We start from the raw sequence: 19,531 nt of genomic DNA on the forward strand, positions 1-19,531 counted from the left end.
GATTATGAAAGAGCCAAGTGACTTGGTGTATAGAGAAAATAGGAGAGGGCCTAGAACTGAGCCCTGGGGGACACCAGTGGTGAGAGCACGTGGTGCAGAGACAGATTCTCGCCACGCCACCTGGTAGGAGCGACCTGTCAGGTAGGACGCAATCCAAGAGTGAGCAGCGCCAGAGATGCCCAACTCGGAGAGGGTGGAGAGGAGGATCTGATGGTTCACAGTATCAAAGGCAGCAGATAGGTCTAGAAGGATAAGAGCAGAGGAGAGAGTTAGCTTTGGCAGTGCGGAGAGCCTCCGTGACACAGAGAAGAGCAGTCTCAGTTGAATGACCAGTCTTGAAACCTGACTGGTTAGGATCAAGAAGGTCATTCTGAGAGAGATTGCAGGAGAGTTGGCTAGAGACGGCACGCTCAAGAGTTTTGGAGAGAAAAGAAAGAAGGGATACTGGTCTGTAGTTGTTGACATTGGAGGGATCGAGTGTAGTTTTTTTGAGGAGGGGTGCAACTCTCGCCCTCTTGAAGACGGAAGGGACATAGCCAGCGGTCAAGGATGAGTTGATGAGCGAGGTGACGTAAGGGAGAAGGTCTGGAGAAGAGAGGAGGGGATAGGGTCAAGCAGGCAGGTTGTTGGGCGGCCGGCCGTCACAAGTCGCAAGATTTCATCTGGAGAGAGAGGGGAGAAAGAAGTCAAAGCATAGGGTAGGGCAGTGTAAGCAGGACCAGCGGTGTCATTTGACTTAATAAATGAGGATCGGATGTCGTCAACCTTCTTTTCAAAATGGTTGACGAAGTTAGCTTGGGTGCTTGACTGCTGTTATTAGGTCAGAACGCTCGGGTCAACCCTACTCCTTGAACAGAGCGTCCAGTGTGCGCTCTGAATGCTCCAAGAGCGAAACGCTCTGAATTTACGAACGGACAAGCTGACAACGCTCTGAGTTTACGAATGCATAGAGCGCACTCTGAGCGCACTCTGGCACTCCAGATTGAATTTACAAACACACCCGTAGTATAAACCAGCCTTTAGTCTTGAAATCTTTGGTTGTTTAGTACATGGCCTCACATGTGAATCCTTAAAGAGATGGGTGGGGCTAGGGCTTAAGAGGGTGTGAACGATGCTGAATGGTTGTAGACAAAGATGAGCTCTCCAGTAGGTGTACCAAAACGTTCAAGGGCCATTTTTCTCAAAAGTGAGGTTACAAGTTTATCAACTTTCAAAATAGAATTACTTTCCCATTGTTCCTCAACTGCAGTGAATGATATACCATTTCTAGCTCTGAGTCTCTACTTTCATCCAATGTAAAACACACCATTTCAAATTTTGCTACATAAGACCGTATCGAGCCGGTCAGTCACAATTGTTCACATGTGCACACACACACAAACACACACACACACACTTCCAATCACACATGGCACATTTTCTACTCCACTGACCCACACACATTCACACCGTTCCTCTCTTTCTCGATTGTTTCCTTTTGATTCACATATCCACCCACCCTATCAAATCTCCAAAGGTGTCACAGTATATCCTACTACATATATAAACAACATACCCTAAATAGAATATCACACAGATAATATTATTAGACAGATGTGTAATATATTTTTACATCAATAGAGGGTGCCCTACAATTGCATATTTTCCCTACACTTTTTACCTTCAGGAACATGATCTACGGCAGGGTTCCTCAACTGGCGCCCAAGCTTTTTTATTTATATTGTTGGACATAAAAGACTGGGTAAACACTGGCAAATCAGCTCGAGGTGATTTTAATTTTGGAAATATATTCCAATGTATTCCCACGCATAATAGAGATATATGTGATCGTATACAAAAGTAAACAAGGTTAGAAATTATTATGTTTTAGTCAAATATTATATCTGTTTGGGCTTCTTGCTGTGAATTTGTAGTCAACAAATTATCTGTAACTATGTTCTGGCCCCCTGACCTTCCACTCAATAAAAAATGTAGTTGATGATCCCTGATCTACGGTAATACAGTATCATTAAACATATTGCCATGCTTATCTACACTCGACAAAAAATGCTGGGTTGCTAGCTCTGGGAAAAGTCTTGGTGGTTCCAAACTTCTTCCATTTAAGAATGATGGGAGGCCATTGTGTTTTTGGGGAACTTCAATGCTGCAGATATTTTTTGGTACCCTTCCCCAGATCTGTGCCTCGCACAATCCTGTCTCGGTGCTCTACGGACAATTCCTTCGACCTCATGGCTTGGTTTTTGCCTGACATGCACTATCAACTGTGGGACCTTATATAGGCAGGTGTGTGCCTTTCCAAATTATGTCCAATCAATTTAATTTACCACAGGTGAACTCCAATCAAGTTGTAGAAACATCTCAAAGATGATCAATGGAAACAAGATGCACCTGAGCTCAATTTCGAGTCTCATTGCAAAGGGTCTGAATACTTATGCAAATAATACCATTTCTAATAAGCTGTTTTCGCTTTGTCATTATGGGGTATTGTGTGTAGATTGATGAGGAACATTTTTTTATGTAATCCATTTTAGAATAAGGCTGGAACGTAACAAAATGTGGAAAAAGGGAAGGGGTCTGAATACTTTCCGAATGCATTGTATTTGTAGAATATTCTAAATCCAGAAAGGGTATGTGTCAACATGCTTACATATCTAAGACTTTATACTTAGGCATGAACGAATCCACATATTTTCAGACATGTATCATATCTGTATTAATTACATTTTATATATTGTATTTCGGGAAAAAAAGCATCATTTCAATAGATATCCTTACACGATATGTAATATTCATCCTTGTGTGTCTGATCGAAAATGGGTTAAATCAGACTCATATGAAATGTCCAGCGCTGTTCAGGCATCGGAAATAATTGCTTCTTCACATGAAGGTGCCATATCTGAGCATACATTTGCACCATATTCAGTAGTAGGCTATCCAAGGCACATAAAGGCAAACATCGTCATATTTAATCCAAGTTGCTATTTCCAAAGCACATCTCTGCTATTTTAGTTTTTAAAATGCAGCACAGCAAATCCAGAGCTCCAATCGCAACACCTTTTCTGTAAAGATGCAAATGTAGGCTAATCTTTGCTAAAAATGTATTTTACTTATTTAACAGAAGTTGCACACCCTCAATGAAGGTTAATGAATATTAATACCCCTGCCTGCCCTGTTTGTTATGGACGATGGATGCGATGGGTGCAGATTGGGTCGTCAGCGGCGGCCCTTCGCAGTCCAGACCCAACGTGGTGGTAGTGTTGGTCTGTGATCCACTCCAAACTAACAATGCATACATCATCAATCAAAAGTGTATAGAACTTGCAAGAAAATATTGTCATTTCACATAACCATACATACCACAAGGTAGTTGCTAGTTAGCTAGCTAGCTAAGTTAGTTAGCTAGTGAAGCATATATTACCAGTAATACAAAATACTCTTAAACATTTTAAAACATTAGGTATCACCTTGAGGCTTGATAGGGGGTAAACATGTTTTTCCAGAAGTGAAGGCAATTTTGTTCTTTGTTAGCTAGCTAGGCTTTCAGTTAGCTTTTAACGTTACCCCCTATCAAGCCTGGCTAGCAAGCTAGCCCTACTGGCTGCTGGCAAAATTAGCTAATGTTCTTGATTCTAGTTACTAAGATAAATAAAACCTTTCAAATTAGCTACTCACTTTAGCATTTACTTCTATGAGGTATTTTCTGAGCAGCTTCTCACTTCTTTGTTTCTCCAGTTGTCAGTTCGACCACACACTGTTTACACTCATTTGTGGCAACCAAATTCAAAAATGACAGTTGGTACTCCACAGCAGAAAATATGTGATTCTTGTTGCTAGTCTACCAGTCACAGTGCTTTTAGCTTGCGGTTTGTGCACGCCTTTATCCATAGGGAATACAACAATTATAGCTAGTGTATGAAAGAATGATATGGATTTAATGTTTGTCAAATTATTGAGCATGTCCTCAAAACTCAAATAAGCGTCAGAAATTGTCCTTATTTAGCATATCAAAATGCATATCAAGATCCTGAAATGGACCTCAGTCAAGAGCACATGCATTGTATGTGCTGAGAAAATATACTATGTAGGCCTACTGTCAGTATTTGTCATCATATAGAGAAAATAAGATGTCCACACAGGATATCTAATGAGTCAAAATCCAGCCATACCATGTATGATATCCGGAGGGAATCCGGAGGGAATCCAAAAATGTAATATTTGTCCAATTGTTAAGCATGTGCTGAAAACTCAGAAATCGTCCATATTTTCAGCATATTGAAAAGCATATCAAGATCCAGATATGGACCTCAGCCAAGAGAAGCATATCTAGAATCAATATAGCTTAATATCTTGAATGTGCTGAGAAAACACATATATGCAAACATCTCATTCCAAAATCATGGGCATTAATATGGAGTTGGTCCCCCCTTTTGCTCCTATAACAGCCTCCACTCTTCTGGAAAGGCTTTCCACTAGATGTTGGAACATTGCTGCGGGGAATTGCTTCCATTCAGCCACAAGAGCACTAGTGAGGTCAAGCACTGATGTTGGGCGATTAGGCCTGGCTCGCAGTCAGCGTTCCAATTAATCCCAAAGGTGTTCGACTGGGTTGAGGTCAGGGCTCTGTGCATGGCAGTCAAGTTCTTCCACACCGATCTCGACAAACCATTTCTGTATGGACCTTGCTTTGTGCACGGGGACATTGTTATGTTGAAACAGGAAAGGGCTTTCCCCAAACTGTTGTCACGAAGTTGGAAGCACAGAATCGTCTAGAATGTCATTGTATGCTGTAGTGTTAAGATTTCCCTTCACTGGAACTAAGAGGCCTAGCCTGAACCATGAAAAACAGACCCAGACCATTATTCCTCCTCCACCAAACCTTACAGTTGGCACTATGCATTGGGGCAGGTAGCGTTCTTCTGGCATCCGCCAAACCCAGATTCGTCCGACGGACTGCCAGATTGTGAAGCGTGATTCATCACTCCAGAGAACGCATTTCCACTGCTCCAGAGTCCAATGGTGGCGAGTTTTACACCACTCCAGCCGACGCTTGGCATTGCGCATGGTGATCTTAGGCTTGTGTGCGGCTGCTCGGCCATGGAAACTCATTTCATGAAGCTCCCGATGAACAGTTCTTGCGCTGACGTTGCTTCCAGAGGCAGTTTGGAACTCGGTAGTGAGTGTTGCAACCAAGGACAGATGATTTTTATGTGCTTCAGCACTCAGCGGTCCTGTTCTGTGAGCTTGTGTGGCCTACCACTTCGCGGCTGAGATGTTTCCACTTCACAATAACAGCACTGACAGTTGACCGGGGGCATCTCTAGCAGGGCAGAAATTTGACGAACTGACTTATTGGAAAGGTGGCATTCTATGACGGTGCCACGTTGAAAGTCACTGAGCTCTTCAGTAAGGCCATTCTACTGCCAATGTTTGTCTATGGAGATTGCATGGCTGTGTGCTCGATTTTATACACTTGTCAGCAACGGGTGTGGTTGAAATAGCCAAATCCACTAATTTGAAGGGGTGTCCACATACTTTTGTATAGTGTATGTCTAAAAGACACATCTGGATTCAGAATTTGTCAGGACATGGTGCATATCCACAAAACTCAAAATATGCATTGGAAATGGTGTGTATTCTCTAGAATATCAAAAACGTGTCACGTAAAGATATCCCCTGATTTGGACCCTTTTCGCCCAGTGTTTCCTGTACAAAATGCAGCCAGGGAACGAACATAAGCCTGCTATTGTTACCATCTCTTTTTCCACTTTGCGTAACTAACTTTACCTGCGATAGGCCTAACTCTATCAACTTTCGCACCAGCTCCTTCTTCCACCAAATAAGTCGGTGACATCAAGCTCCATATAAGGGCATATCTTGAGCAGGGTTTTCCCCACGAGGGCGCACATGCGCAGTTGTTACCCATCTCATCTCCTGTGGCAGTCGGCTACATAAAATAATTTCTAAAATAATCGAAGATGTTTTAGGTGGAAAAGAACACATTTCCTGACTCAAAACCGATAGTACGTTTGACAAAAATTGTAATAAACATTTAATAACATTATTTCAATATTTTAACAAGGTAGTAACTAGCCCAACATTTGGTTATGCTTAGGAACTCATACTCTTCTATTATTAGAACTACAAAAGTGTCAGTGTACAACATTAGCATATAGTGAAGACAACAGACGAACCGGAATGACATTTACTCTCACGGGTGGCCAAAAATAACTATCTGAAAGCCACGCCCCCACTTAGCCATGCCTCCAGTCTTCTGATCTTACCCGGTGGATCATAGCTCAATAACCCAGAATCAACAACCCAACCTGGCTCTTTTAAAGAAAACAATGGGTTGTTTGTGAGCCAACTGGCTGGGTCAAAATAACCCAACGTGTGGTCTGTCCAATATTTTCCCAAATTAGGTTGTTTTTAACACAGGATTTTTTTTTTGTGTACTGTGGTATTAGTACATCATGCTGTGTGTGGGGTAAGTGATTTATGATTGATCTTTTATCCCTGTACTCAGACCTGCTGCAAACTGGCACCTTCAATCTCCCACCACAGAACAAATGGGAATGCAACTGGAGCATGGCCTCCAATTGGAGCAACCTGTTTTTTTCAGGCGTGAAGGATGCTGACTGGGTTTTGTCCTCCCTGTCCGTCAAGGTGCCGAATGTGGAACCGAGTTTGGGTAAAATGTATTTAATAAGTTCCAAGTCGCAAGGTATGCCCTAGTTTTATTTTAACTAGCACCACCAAAACATTGAATGCCTTTCAGAAAACAGGGTCTAAGCAATGCATGGGTGGTCAACCCTCCTCCAGGAGCTGGGTGTGCAGGCTTTTGCTCCAGCCCAACATAAATACACCTGATTCAGCCAATCAAGGTCCTGAGAAGCAGCTGATTAGTAGAATCAGGTGTGTCAGATTAGGGCCACTGGGGGGCAGCTCTCCAGCAGGATGGTTGGCTAGAGTGGTTGTTTTGGGTACTGGTCCGCTCTCTCTGTTTAAGTGTGTGTGTGTGTGTGTGTGTGTGTGTTTGTCTTACTTTTCATGTCGTCTAGGTCGGCGCTAGCCAGCATCTGAGCCTCAGCGTCGTCAGTGGGCACTTTCTGGTACACGGCTGTTTCCATGGCCGTCATGCTGCCGATGCAGATGCGCTCCCGCAGGTCGTAACTGGCCCGCGGTGCAGGGTGGAGGGGATTCCTCCTGAACCAGCTGCAGGTAGTCACGCTAGGGGGGTCCGCAGAGGGGGGGCACCTGGGGAGGGGAGGCCAGTGGGGATCACTTGAGTATGTGTGAAAATCCATCGTAGTGATCATATTGTATTTGATTCTTCCAACAATTGCTTTATTGCAAATCTCTATCATGAAGGACAAGCAGCCATAAACCAGTTCAGTGGTGCTTTTTATCCCAAAGTATTAGAACTTGAGTATCTACTTTCTACTTTTTCTTCTTCAAAAATGAACATGAGCTCAGCCTATACAAACAAACATCTTGTCTGGCACACACACAGCATGAATCATCTGGGAGGGGTCAGATTGTTGGGTGTAGTGTGGTCCATCTTGCAACAGAGGGCGCCATAACACAGCACAGCAGCACAATATCATCACCACAACACTGGCTTCCTCACAGGGTGACTCGTTGGCTGCTTTCACTCAGGCAATGATAGCATAACAGTACATGACATTGTTACTACATTCCTTGTTCGCTTCAGCAATAATAATACATCAGTGAGATTAACCGCCCTGCAGAGGGGAGAGACAATACCTGGTTTGTGTTCATTAGGCTCCAAACGAATTTCCAATTAGAAATGCTCATGTTTCTTTTCATAATAATAATATGCCATTTAACAGACGCTTTTATCCAAAGCGACTTACAGTCATGCGTGCATACATTTGTGTATGGGTGGTCCCGGGGATCGAACCCACTACCTTGGCGTTACAAGCGCCGTGCTCTACCAGCTGAGCTACAGAGGACCACATTTTTCCGTTGCAAAATGTTTTGCTACGTTGTGCCCTAATGAATATGATCCTGGGCTCCACACAGGCCCTGACCTCCCAGGATGCTTCCATACGTTATTCAAATTATTACCAAATTATTCATATTCTCATAGCTGTATGTGGTTATGAGCCAGATGCATTTACTCATACAGCACAGATCATATCTAGGATACGTGCCCCCCGAGACATAATTGTGACAGGCACACTTTGGCCATTTGAGGCACATACAATGAGTGCCTTGCAAAAGTATTCAGACCCCTTGGATTTCTTCACATTTTCTTGTGTTTGAAAGTGTAATCATAAAAACATTTTTTTGTCAACAATCTACACAAAATACTCAAAGTGGAAGAAAAACGCAACAAAAAATAGATTTGATTAAGAAAAAAGGTAATATATTTGTTGCATAAGTATTCAGCTCCCTGGCTCCATACATGTTAGAAACACCTTTGGCAGCAATTACAGCTGTGAGTCTTCTTGGGTAACTCTCAAAGAGCGTTGCACACCTGGATTGTCCAATATGTGCCTATTATTCTATTCAAAATTATTAAAGCGCTTTCAAGATGTTGGGGATCATGGCTAGACAGTAATTTTCAAGTCTTGCCATAGATCTTCAAGTTCTTGGTAAGCAACTCCAGTGTAGATTTGTCCTTGTGTTGAAGGTTATGGTCCTTCTGAAAGGTAAATTAATCTCTCAGTGTCTGGTGTAAAGCAGTTTGAAGCAGGTTTTGCTCTAGGATTCTGCCTGTGCTGAGCCCTATCCTGAAAAACTCCCCAGTATTTGCCAATGACAAGCATAACCATATCATGATGCAGCCACCACCATGCTTGGAAATGAGGAGGCAGTTACTCAGTGGTGTTGTGTTGGATTTGCCCCAAACATAGGGCTTTGCATATAGGCCAAAACGTTTCTTCCTTTTGTATATCTTTGTTCTTCGTTTCACTTCATTTAGGTCATAATTTTGGAGTCACTACAATGTTGTTGATCCATCCTCAGTTCTCTCCAATCACAGCCATTGAACTCTGTAGCTGTTCTAAAATCACCAATGGCCGCATGGTAACATCCCTGAGCAGTTTAATTCCTGTCCTGCAGCTCAGTTCAGAAGGACGACAATATCTTTGAGGTGTCTGGGTGGTTTAATACATAACGCACAGCAAAATTATTATCTAGACTATAAAGATTAAAGATATTCAATGTCTGATTTGTTATTGTTAGCCATCTACCAATCACTGCCTTTTTTATGATGCTTTCGAAAAGCTCCCTGGTCTTTGTAGTTGAATCTGTGCTTGAAATTAAATACTTGACTGAGGGACCTTACAGATGTTGTATGTACGGGGGACAGAGGAAGGGTTAGTCATTAAAAAATATTGTCAACCACTATTATTTCACACAGGGTCCATGTAACTTTTTATGTGATTTGTTAAGCCAAATTTTACTCCTGAACTAATTTAGGCTTGCCAAAATAAAGGGGCTGAATACTTATGCAATGACTCTATTTTCGTTTTTTTATAAAAAAATATATATGCTTTTCTTCCACAAAAAATGACAATTAAATCCATTTGAATCCCACTTTGTAACACAATAAAATGTGAAGCTCTGCGGCCAGCTAGCTCCTCCCTCAACTTCCGGACTTGTCTCCGTGCTGATGTGCTGTTTGTTGCTACTTGGCTATCTGCCAAAGTTTTCAGTTTTTACTTTTAATACATTTACCAACGTCTTAATTTTTCCTCGCTCAACTTTTTGTCATTCAACTTTTTCACCCCGCTTTATCTGGACATGGTTCTACAGAACCTCCACCAGCTGAAAAAGCTAAGTAGTAACATTAACACTATGCCATCCAATTGCAGTCGCTGTACTCATAATATACAGGATAACTATTGCCTTATGGTGAGGATCACCGTGTTGCAAGCGCAGTTTCAGATGCAATCGTTAGTCAAGGGCAATTTAAGTGTAGGAAAGGATGAAACAGCATCTGTGCCACCAGCAAGTACAGATAGTAGTATAAATCCCCTTGCACAATCCCCGCAGCTGGACAATTTTCTCAAGGCTTCTGGAAAGAAATGCTGTCAGCGTGCTCAACAGGTGTCGCTCATTCAGCGGACAGAAGTGTTCAACCGGTTCTCCCCATTAAGCAACGAGTCAGAGGCCAAGCCTTCTCAGGTCTCTCCTCCACCCATTACGTGGGTCTGAGCCGCCGAAGCCTCCCACCATTAGCTCTGACAAATTGAAAACCCTAGTCATTGGCGACTCCATTACCCGCAATATTAGACTTAAAAATAATCATCCAGCGATCATAAACTGTTTACCAGGGGGCAGGGCTACCGATGTAAAGGCTATTCTGAAGATGGTGCTGGCTAAGGCTGAAACTGACGAGTGTAGAGAGTATAGGGATATTGTTATCCACGTCGGCACCAACATGTTAGGATGAAACAGTCAGAGTTGCAATATAGCTTCAGCGTGTAAATCAGCTAGAAAGATGTGTCGGCATCAAGTAATTGTCTCTGGCCCCCTCCCAGTTAGGGAGAGTGATGAGCTCTACAGTAGTCTCACAACTCAATCGCTGATTGAAAAAAAAATTCTGCCCCTCCCAAAATATAGAATTTGTAGATAATTGGCCCTCTTCGTGTGACTCACCTACAAACAGGACCAAGTCTGGCCTGCTGAGGAGTGACGGACTCCATCCTAGCTGGAGGGGTGCTCTCATCTTATCTATCAACATAGACCGTGTTCTAACTCCTCTCGCTCCACAACGAGATAGGGTGCAGGCCAGGCAGCAGGCTGTTAGCCAGCCTGCCAGCTTAGTGGAGTCTGCCACTAGCACAGTCAGTGTAGTCAACTCAGCAATCCCCATTGAGACCGTGTCTGTGCATCGATCTAGGTTGAGAAAAACTAAACATGGCGGTGTTCGCTTAGTAATCTCACTGGAAAAAAGACCTCCTCCATTCCTGTCATTATGGAAAGAGATTGTGATATCTTACATCTGAAAATAGGGCTACTTAATGTTAGATCTCTCACTTCAAAGGCAGTCATAGTCAATGAACTAATCACTGATCATAATCTTGATGTGATTGGCCTGATTGAAACATGGCTCAAGCCTGATGAATTTACTGTGTTAAATGAGGCCTCTCCTCCTGGTTACACTAGTGACCAGGAGTTGTTAACATTTACAACAGCAAATTTATATTGACAGAAAAAAGTCTGCGTTTTCGTCTTTTGAGCTTCTAGTCATGAAATCTATGCAGCCAACTCAATCACTTTTTATAGCTACTGTTTACAGGCCTCCTGGGCCGTATACAACATTCCTCACTGAGTTCCCTGAATTCCTATCGGACCTTGTAGTCATGGCAGATAATATTCTAATTTTTGGTGACTTTAATATTCACATGGAAAAGTCCACAGACCCACTCCAAAAGGCTTTCGGAGCCATCATTGACTCAGTGGGTTTTGTCCAACTTGTCTCCGGACCTACTCATTGCCACAGTCATACCCTGGATCTAGTTTTGTCCCGTGGAATAAATATTGTGGATCTAAATGTTTTTCCTCATAATCCTGGACAATCGGACCAACATCTTATTACGTTTGCAATCGCAACAAATAATCTGCTCAGACCCCAACCAAGGATCATCAAAAGCCGTGCCATAAATTCTCTAACAACCCAAAGATGTCTAGATGCCCTTCCAGACTCCCTCCACCTATCCAAGGATGTCAGAGTACAAAAATTGTTTAACCACCTAACTGAGGATCTAAATTTAACTTTGCGTAATACCCTAGATACAGTCACACCCCTAAAAACAAAAAACATTTGTCACAAGAAATGTGCTACCTGGTATACAGAAAATATCAGAGCCCTGAAGCAAGCTTACAGAAAATTGGAACGGAAATGTCGCTCCACCAAACTGGAAGTCTTCCTACTAGCTTGGAAAGACAGAACCGTGCAATATCGAAGAGCCCTCACTGCTGCTCGATCACCCTATTTTTCCAACCTAATTGAGGAGAATAAGAACAATCAAAAATATATTTTTCATACTGTTGCAAAGCTAACTAAAAAGCAGCATTCAACAAGAGAGGATGGCTTTCACTTCAGCAGTGATGAATTCATTCACTTCTTTGATGAAAATATCATGATCATTATAAAGCAAATTACAGACACCTCTTTGAATCTGCGTATTTCTCCAAAGCTCAGTTGTCCTGAATCTGCACAGAAATGCCAGGACCTAGGATCAATGAAGACACTCAAGTTTTTTAATCCTGTATCTCTTGACATGTTCATGAAAATAGTCATGGCCTCTAAACCAGGGGTGTCAAACTCATTTTAGCTCAGGGGCCACATGGAGGAAAATCTATTCCCAAGTGGGCCGGACCGGTAAAATCATGGTATATATAACTTAAAAACAACAACTTCAGATTGTTTTCTTTGTTTTAATACTATCAACATAAAACATAAAGCTGGAGCCTGAGGACAGTGTGTCCAAAATAGTACAAGCACAACATCACTATTAATCATAAAACACCTGAAGTTTATTTGAAAATTCTAAAGAAAAAGAACACACAAACACACAATGCCTCAGTGATTCACATAACTGTTTCACAGATCACAGAACTATATCAGGGTGTCATTTCTCAGGCAGAAATGTAGATACAAATAATGAAATCCTGTTCCCCAAACAAGTGCAAGAACCACAGAGTCAAGAATAGATTAAATATACAAATAAAATAAAATCAATTAAAAACAATAGCACATCAACATAAAAACATATAAACATAAAGCTGGAGCCTGAGGACAGTGTGTCCAAAAGCACAACATCACTATTAATCATAAAACACCTCAAGTTATTTGAAATTCTGAGGACAAACAACACACAAACACACAATGCCTCAGTGATTCACAGAAGTATATCACAGATCACAGAACTATATCAGGGTGTCTCATGCAGCACTTTAAGTGGGGCTGCATAGTTTATTTGACTCCTGATACCTGGCATCTTTTAGCTTTCACCAGCGCATCAATATCAGGCCTCACATCCTGAGTGGCAGCCAACTTCAGGATGTGACTCAAGTGCTTGTGTGTGAGCCTTGAGCGCAGCTTTGTTTTATTCATGACGTTATCCATCTTTAATGACTTGCAACACAAAGCATCCTGGTGCAAAATACAGTGAAAAGTCCAAAAATCACGTCCTCCATTTGCAGATTGCACTTTCTCTCTGAACTTTGTCACAACGCCTGCTTTTTTCCCGATAATTGAGGGCGCACCATCTGTAGCCAGGCTGACAGCGCGGGACCAGTCCACTCCGACCCTGTCCAGCGCGCCGACGAGTGCAGTGAAAATATCAGCTGCTGTCGTTGTATCTGTCATCGGCACCAACTCCACGAACTCCTCGGTGACGGTCAATGTGTCATCAACTCCGCGGATGAAAATGGCCAGTTGTGCAACATCTGTAATGTCCGTGCTTTCATCAATTGCAACCGAAAACGCAATAAATGACTTTACTTTTTGCTTCAACTGGCTGTCCAAATCCACTGAAAGATCGGAAATCCTGTCTGCAACTGTGTTTCTTGTCAGGCTGATATTTGCAAAAGCCTGGTGCTTTTCAGGGCACACAATGTCTGCTGCCTTCATCATGCATGTTTTTACAAATTCACCCTCACTAAATGGTTTTGAAGCCACTGCGATTTCATTAGCAATGAGGTAGCTAGCTTTCACTGCAGCGTCACTGATGTCTCGGCTGTGAGTAAACACAGACTGCTGTTTCTTCAGACCCACCAACAGTTCATTCACCTTCTCTCTTCTCCGCTGTCCTTGAAAGTTGTCATATTTGTCGGCATGAAGACTCACATAGTGGCGACGAAGGTTATATTCTTTCAGCACTGCAACATGCTGTGAACACACCAAACATACAGCTTTCCCATTCAATTCCGTGAATAAATAGAAGGATGACAATTTCTCTTGGAACACTCTGCACTCTGCGTCCACTTTTCTCTTTTTTGACAGAGACATATTGGGGCAATGAGGGTGCCAAAGCACATAATGTTAAAAGTAGAAGCCGTAATAAATATTGCGGGCAAAACAAAGTAGCTCACCCGGACTGGCTGCACTTGCTTGACCTATTTGCTATGCCCCGGTATAAACAGTTTGCTTGCTTAGCACAATTGCTATTGCGCCATCCAGTAGACACAATTGGAACAGCAGTTTCTTTTATTGAAAAATTGCAGCTCGCGGGCCGGATTAAACCCGTTTGCGGGCCTGATCCGGCCCGCGGGCCGGACGTTTGACACCCCTGCTCTAAACCCTCAAGCTGCATACTGGACCCTATTCCAACTAAACTACTGAAAGAGCTACTTCCTGTGCTTGGCCCTCCTATGTTGAACATAATAAATGGCTCCCTATCCACCGGATGTGTACCAAACTCACTAAAAGTGGCAGTAATAAAGCCTCTCTTGAAAATGCCAAACCTTGACCCGGAAAAATTAAAAAACTATCGGCCTATAGTGAATATCCCATTCCTCTCTAAATGTTTTGAAAAAGCTGTTGCGCAGCAACTCACTGCCTTCCTGAAGACAAAATAATGTATACGAAATGCTTCAGTCTGGTTTTAGACCCCATCATAGCACTGAGACTGCACTCGTGAAGGTGGTAAATTACCTTTTAATGGCGTCAGACCAAGGCTCTGCATCTGTCCTCGTGCTCCTAGACCTTAGTGCTGCTTTTAACACCATCGATCACCACATTCTTTTGGAGAGATTAGAAACCCTAATTGGTCTACACAGACAAGTTCTTGCCTGGTTTAGATCTTATCTGTCAGAAAGATATCAGATCATCTCTGTGGATGGTTTGTCCTCTGACAAATCAATTGTAAGTTTTAGTGTTTCTCAATGTTCCGTTTTGGGACCACTATTGTTTTCACTATATATTCTACCTCTTGGGGATGTCATTCGGAAACACAATGTCAACAATTAACTGCTATGCGGACGACACACAGTTGTACATTTCGATGAAACATGGTGAAGCCCCAAAATTGCCTACCCTGGAATCCTGTGTTTCAGACATAAGGAAGTGGATGGCGGGACATTTTTTACTTTTAAACTCAGACCAAACAGAGATGCTAGTTCTAGGTCCCAAGAAACAAAGAGATCTGCTGTTGGATCTGACAAATAATGTTAATGGTTGTACAGTCATCTTAAATAAAACAGTGAAGGACCTTGGCGTTACTCTGGACCTTGATCTCTCTTTTGACGAACATATCAAGAATATTTAAAGGCAGCTTTTTTCCATTTGTAACATTTCAAAAATCTGAAACTTTTTGTACAAAAATGCAGAAAAGCTAACCCATGCTTTTGTCACTTCTAGATTAGACTACTGCAATGCTCTACTCTCCGGCTACCTGGATAAAGCAGAAAATAAACTTCAGTTAATGCTAAACACGGCTGATAGAATCTTGACTAGAACCATATTACTCCAGTGCTAGCCTCTCTACACTGACTTCCTGTTAAGGCTAGGGCTGATTTCAAGGTTTTACTGCTGACCTACAACGCATTACATGGGCTTGCGCCTACCTATCTCTCTGATTTGGTCCTGACGTACATACCTACACGTACGCTACGGTCACAAGACGCAGGCCTCCTTATTGTCCCTAGAATTTCCAAGCAAACAGCTGGAGGCAAGGCTTTCTCCTATAGAGCTCAATTTTTATGGAATGGTCTGCCTATCCATGTGAGAGACGCAGACTCGAGATGAGTCTTTACTGAAGACTCATCTCTTCAGTAGGTCCTATGATTGAGTGTAGTCTGGCCCAGGGGTGCGAAGGTGAATGGCAAGGCACTGGAGCAATGAACTGCCGTTGCTGTATCTGCCTGGCCGGCTCCCTTCTCTCCACTGGGATTCTCTGTCTCTGACCCTATTACGGGGACTGAGTCACTGGCTTACTATTGCTCTTCCATGCTGTCCCTAGGAGGGTTGAGTCACAGACGGGATCTTCCTCTCCGGTTTTGCGCCCCCTCTGGCTCGTGCGGTAGAGAAGATCTTCATGGGCTATACTCAGCCTTGTCTCAGGGTAGTAAGTTGGTGGTCTGTTGATATCCCTCTAGTGGTGTGAGGGCTGTGCTTTGGCAAAGTGGGTGGGGTTATATCCTGCCTGGTTGGCGCTGTCCGGGGGTATCGTCGGACGGGGCCACAGTGTCACCCGACCCACCCCTGACTCAGCCTCCAGTATATATGCTGCAATAGTCTATGTACCGGGGGACTAGGGTCAGTCTGTTATACAGTGGGGGAAAAAAAGTATTTAGTCAGCCACCAATTGTGCAAGTTCTCCCACTTAAAAAGATGAGAGGCCTGTAATTTTCATCATAGATACACGTCAACTATGACAGACAAATTGAGAAAAAAAAATCCAGAAAATCACATTGTAGGATTTGTAATGAATTTATTTGCTAATTATGGTGGAAAATAAGTATTTGGTCACCTACAAACAAGCAAGATTTCTGGCTCTCACAGACCTGTAACTTCTTATTTAAGAGGCTCCTCTCTCCTCCACTCGTTACCTGTATTAATGGCACCTGTTTGAACTTGTTATCAGTATAAAAGACACCTGTCCACAACCTCAAACAGTCACACACCAAACTCCACTATGGCCAAGACCAAAGAGCTGTCAAAGGACACCAGAAACAAAATTGTAGACCTGCACCAGGCTGGGAAAACTGAATCTGCAATATGTAAGCAGCTTGGTTTGAAGAAATCAACTGTGGGAGCAATTATTAGGAAATGGAAGACATACAAGACCACTGATAATCTCCCTCGATCTGGGGCTCCACGCAAGATCTCACCCTGTGGGGTCAAAATGCTCACAAGAACGGTGAGCAAAAATCCCAGAACCACACGGGGGGGGGGGGGGGGGGGGACCTAGTGAATGACCTGCAGAGAGCTGGGACCAAAGTAACAAAATCTACCATCAGTAACACACTACGCCGCCAGGGACTCAAATCCTGCAGTGCCAGACGTGTCCCCCTGCTTAAGCCAGTACATGTCCAGGCCCGTCTGAAGTTTGCTAGAGTGCATTTGGATGATCCAGAAGAGGATTGGGAGAATGTCATATGGTCAGATGAAACCAAAATATAACTTTTTGGTAAAAACTCAACTTGTCGTGTTTGGAGGACAAAGAATGCTGAGTTGCATCCAAAGAACACCATACCTACTGTGAAGCATGGGGGTGGAAACATCATGCTTTGGGGCTGTTTTTCTGCAAAGGGACCAGGACGACTGATCCGTGTAAAGGAAAGAATGAATGGGGCCATGTATCGTGAGATTTTGAGTGAAAACCTCCTTCCATCAGCAAGGGCATTGAAGATGAAACGTGTCTGGGTCTTTTAGCATGACAATGATCCCAAACACACCGCCCGGGCAACGAAGGAGTGGCTTCGTAAGAAGCATTTCAAGGTCCTGGAGGGCCTAGCCAGTCTCCAGATCTCAACCCCATAGAAAATCTTTGGAGGGAGTTGAAAGTCCGTGTTGCCCAGCGACAGCCCCAAAACATCATTGCTCTAGAGGAGATCTGCATGGAGGAATGGGCCAAAATACCAGCAACAGTGTGTGAAAACCTTGTGAAGACTTACAGAAAACGTTTGACCTGTGTCATTGCCAACAAAGGGTATATAACAAAGTATTGAGAAACTTTTGTTATTGACCAAATACTTATTTACCACCATAATTTGCAAATAAATTCATTAAAAATCCTACAATGTGATTTTCTGGATTTTTTTTCTCATTTTGTCTGTCATAGTTGACGTGTACCTATGATGAAAATTACAGGCCTCTCTCATCTTTTTAAGTCGGAGAACTTGCACAATTGGTGGCTGACTAAATACTTTTTTCCCCCACTGTATCTAGTGTAATTCTCCTGTCTTATCTGGTGTTCTGTGTGAATTTAAGTATGCTCCCTCTAATTCTCTCTCTCTCCCTCTCTCCCTCCCCTCCCGGAGGACCTGAGCCCTAGGATCAAGCCTCAGGACTACCTGGCCTGATTACTCCTGGCTGTCCCCAGTCCACCTGGTCGTGCTGCTGCTCCAGTTTCAACTGTTCTGCCTGCGGCTATGGAACCCTGACCTGTTCACCGGACATGCTACCTTCTCCCGGACCTGCTGTTTTCGACTCTCTCTCTCTACCACACCTGCTGTCTCAACCTCTGAATGCTCGGCTATGAAAAGCCAACTGACATTTACTCCTAAGGTACTGACCTGTTGCACCCTCTACAACCACTGTGATTATTATTTGACACTGCTGGTCATCTATGAACGTTTGAACATCTTGAAGAACAATCTGGCCTTAATGGCCATGTACTCTTATAATCTCCACCCGGCACAGCCAGAAGAGGACTGGCCACCCCTCAGAGCGTGGTTCCTCTCTAGGTTTCTTCCTAGGTTCCTGCCTTTCTAGGGAGTTTTTCCTATTCACTGTGCATCTACATCTGCATTGCTTGCTGTTTGGGGTTTTAGGCTAGGTTTCTGTATAGCACTTTGTGACATCTGCTGATGTAAAAAGGGCTTTATAAATCAATTTGATTGATTGAAGAAATCCAAGGGGTCTGAATACTTTTGCAAGGCACTGTAAATGCTTTGATGTTTTTAGATAAATCTACTGGAATCGGGCATAATGAGCATTGACTGTTTGAAGTGTACAAAAGTAATAGCATTGTAGGACGAGCTGGTATTTGCATTGATTGATGAGATCTTTAAAGATCTTCAAATGTTGAGTACTGACCTCTGTCATACAAAATAAATATTGTAGGCACTGTCCTATTTTTGTGCACTTCAGTTTTGTGTTTTCTTAATGTATAATTTATTAAGCATATAATCTAGCTAGTAACATCCTAGTTTCACCTTTTGCCTTACGGCGAGATGTGCTAACAAAATAAGAAGTGTTGGATGGTTGCTGGATATTGTAGTGAACAATACAATTGCCTGATTTGAAATTACTAATTGTTTCACACCACTGCCAATATACTGCCAATTGTCTTGCTAGCTACTGTAACACTGCTGGGCCCACCTGTTGTTGAACTCTTCATCACCCTCCTCATCCTCCGGTTGCTCCTGAACCTCCTGTTCCTGCTGCTGCTCCTCCTCCTCCTCCACCACCACCTCCTCTGCCGTGGCCAGTGTGGCCTTCTCTGGCGGCAGATGTTGATGTTCGCTCTCCATGTGGAAGGAAGTGAAAGGGAGAGCCGGTTCCAAATCCTCCTCACTCCCCAAGCTAAACTGAGAGGAGAGGGAGTTGGTTACAGTTGTCCTAGTACATGGAATCCCTAACAGCTTCATCTGAAGGTTCAATCTAAAGGCCAGTTGATTGAGTTCAAGTGCCTGGACCGTGAGTGTCAGTTCAAGTCAGGTGCTGTCCTGTCCCAGTCAGGCGAACAAGGTGTCGAACATAGGACTCCTAACTCTCCATCTCTCCAACTCTCTCTCTCTCTCTCTCAGGCACCTGTTAGACTAGTACTTGGCAGATCTTCATCTTTCCTGTGTCAGCTACTGCCCGCTTTTTATTAAAGGTCTC

The 19,531-nt window shown here is 43.1% G+C and overlaps 1 protein-coding gene across 1 annotated transcript in view; it reads right to left on the minus strand.

Moving 5' to 3' along the window:
• Nucleotides 1-19,531, minus strand: part of slc4a3 (solute carrier family 4 member 3) — a gene marked incomplete at both ends in the record, with an annotated part of 95,307 nt that overhangs the window by 37,608 nt on the left and 38,168 nt on the right. Inside the window, 2 exons of the mRNA XM_084161609.1 lie at nucleotides 7,043-7,254; nucleotides 19,028-19,236. Coding sequence (XP_084017735.1) covers nucleotides 7,043-7,254; nucleotides 19,028-19,236 — 421 coding nt within the window. The remainder of the gene's footprint in view (nucleotides 1-7,042; nucleotides 7,255-19,027; nucleotides 19,237-19,531) is intronic.

Source organism: Coregonus lavaretus (assembly GCF_964263955.1).
Source record: "Coregonus lavaretus genome assembly, chromosome: 5".
Taxonomy (NCBI): domain Eukaryota; kingdom Metazoa; phylum Chordata; class Actinopteri; order Salmoniformes; family Salmonidae; genus Coregonus; species Coregonus lavaretus.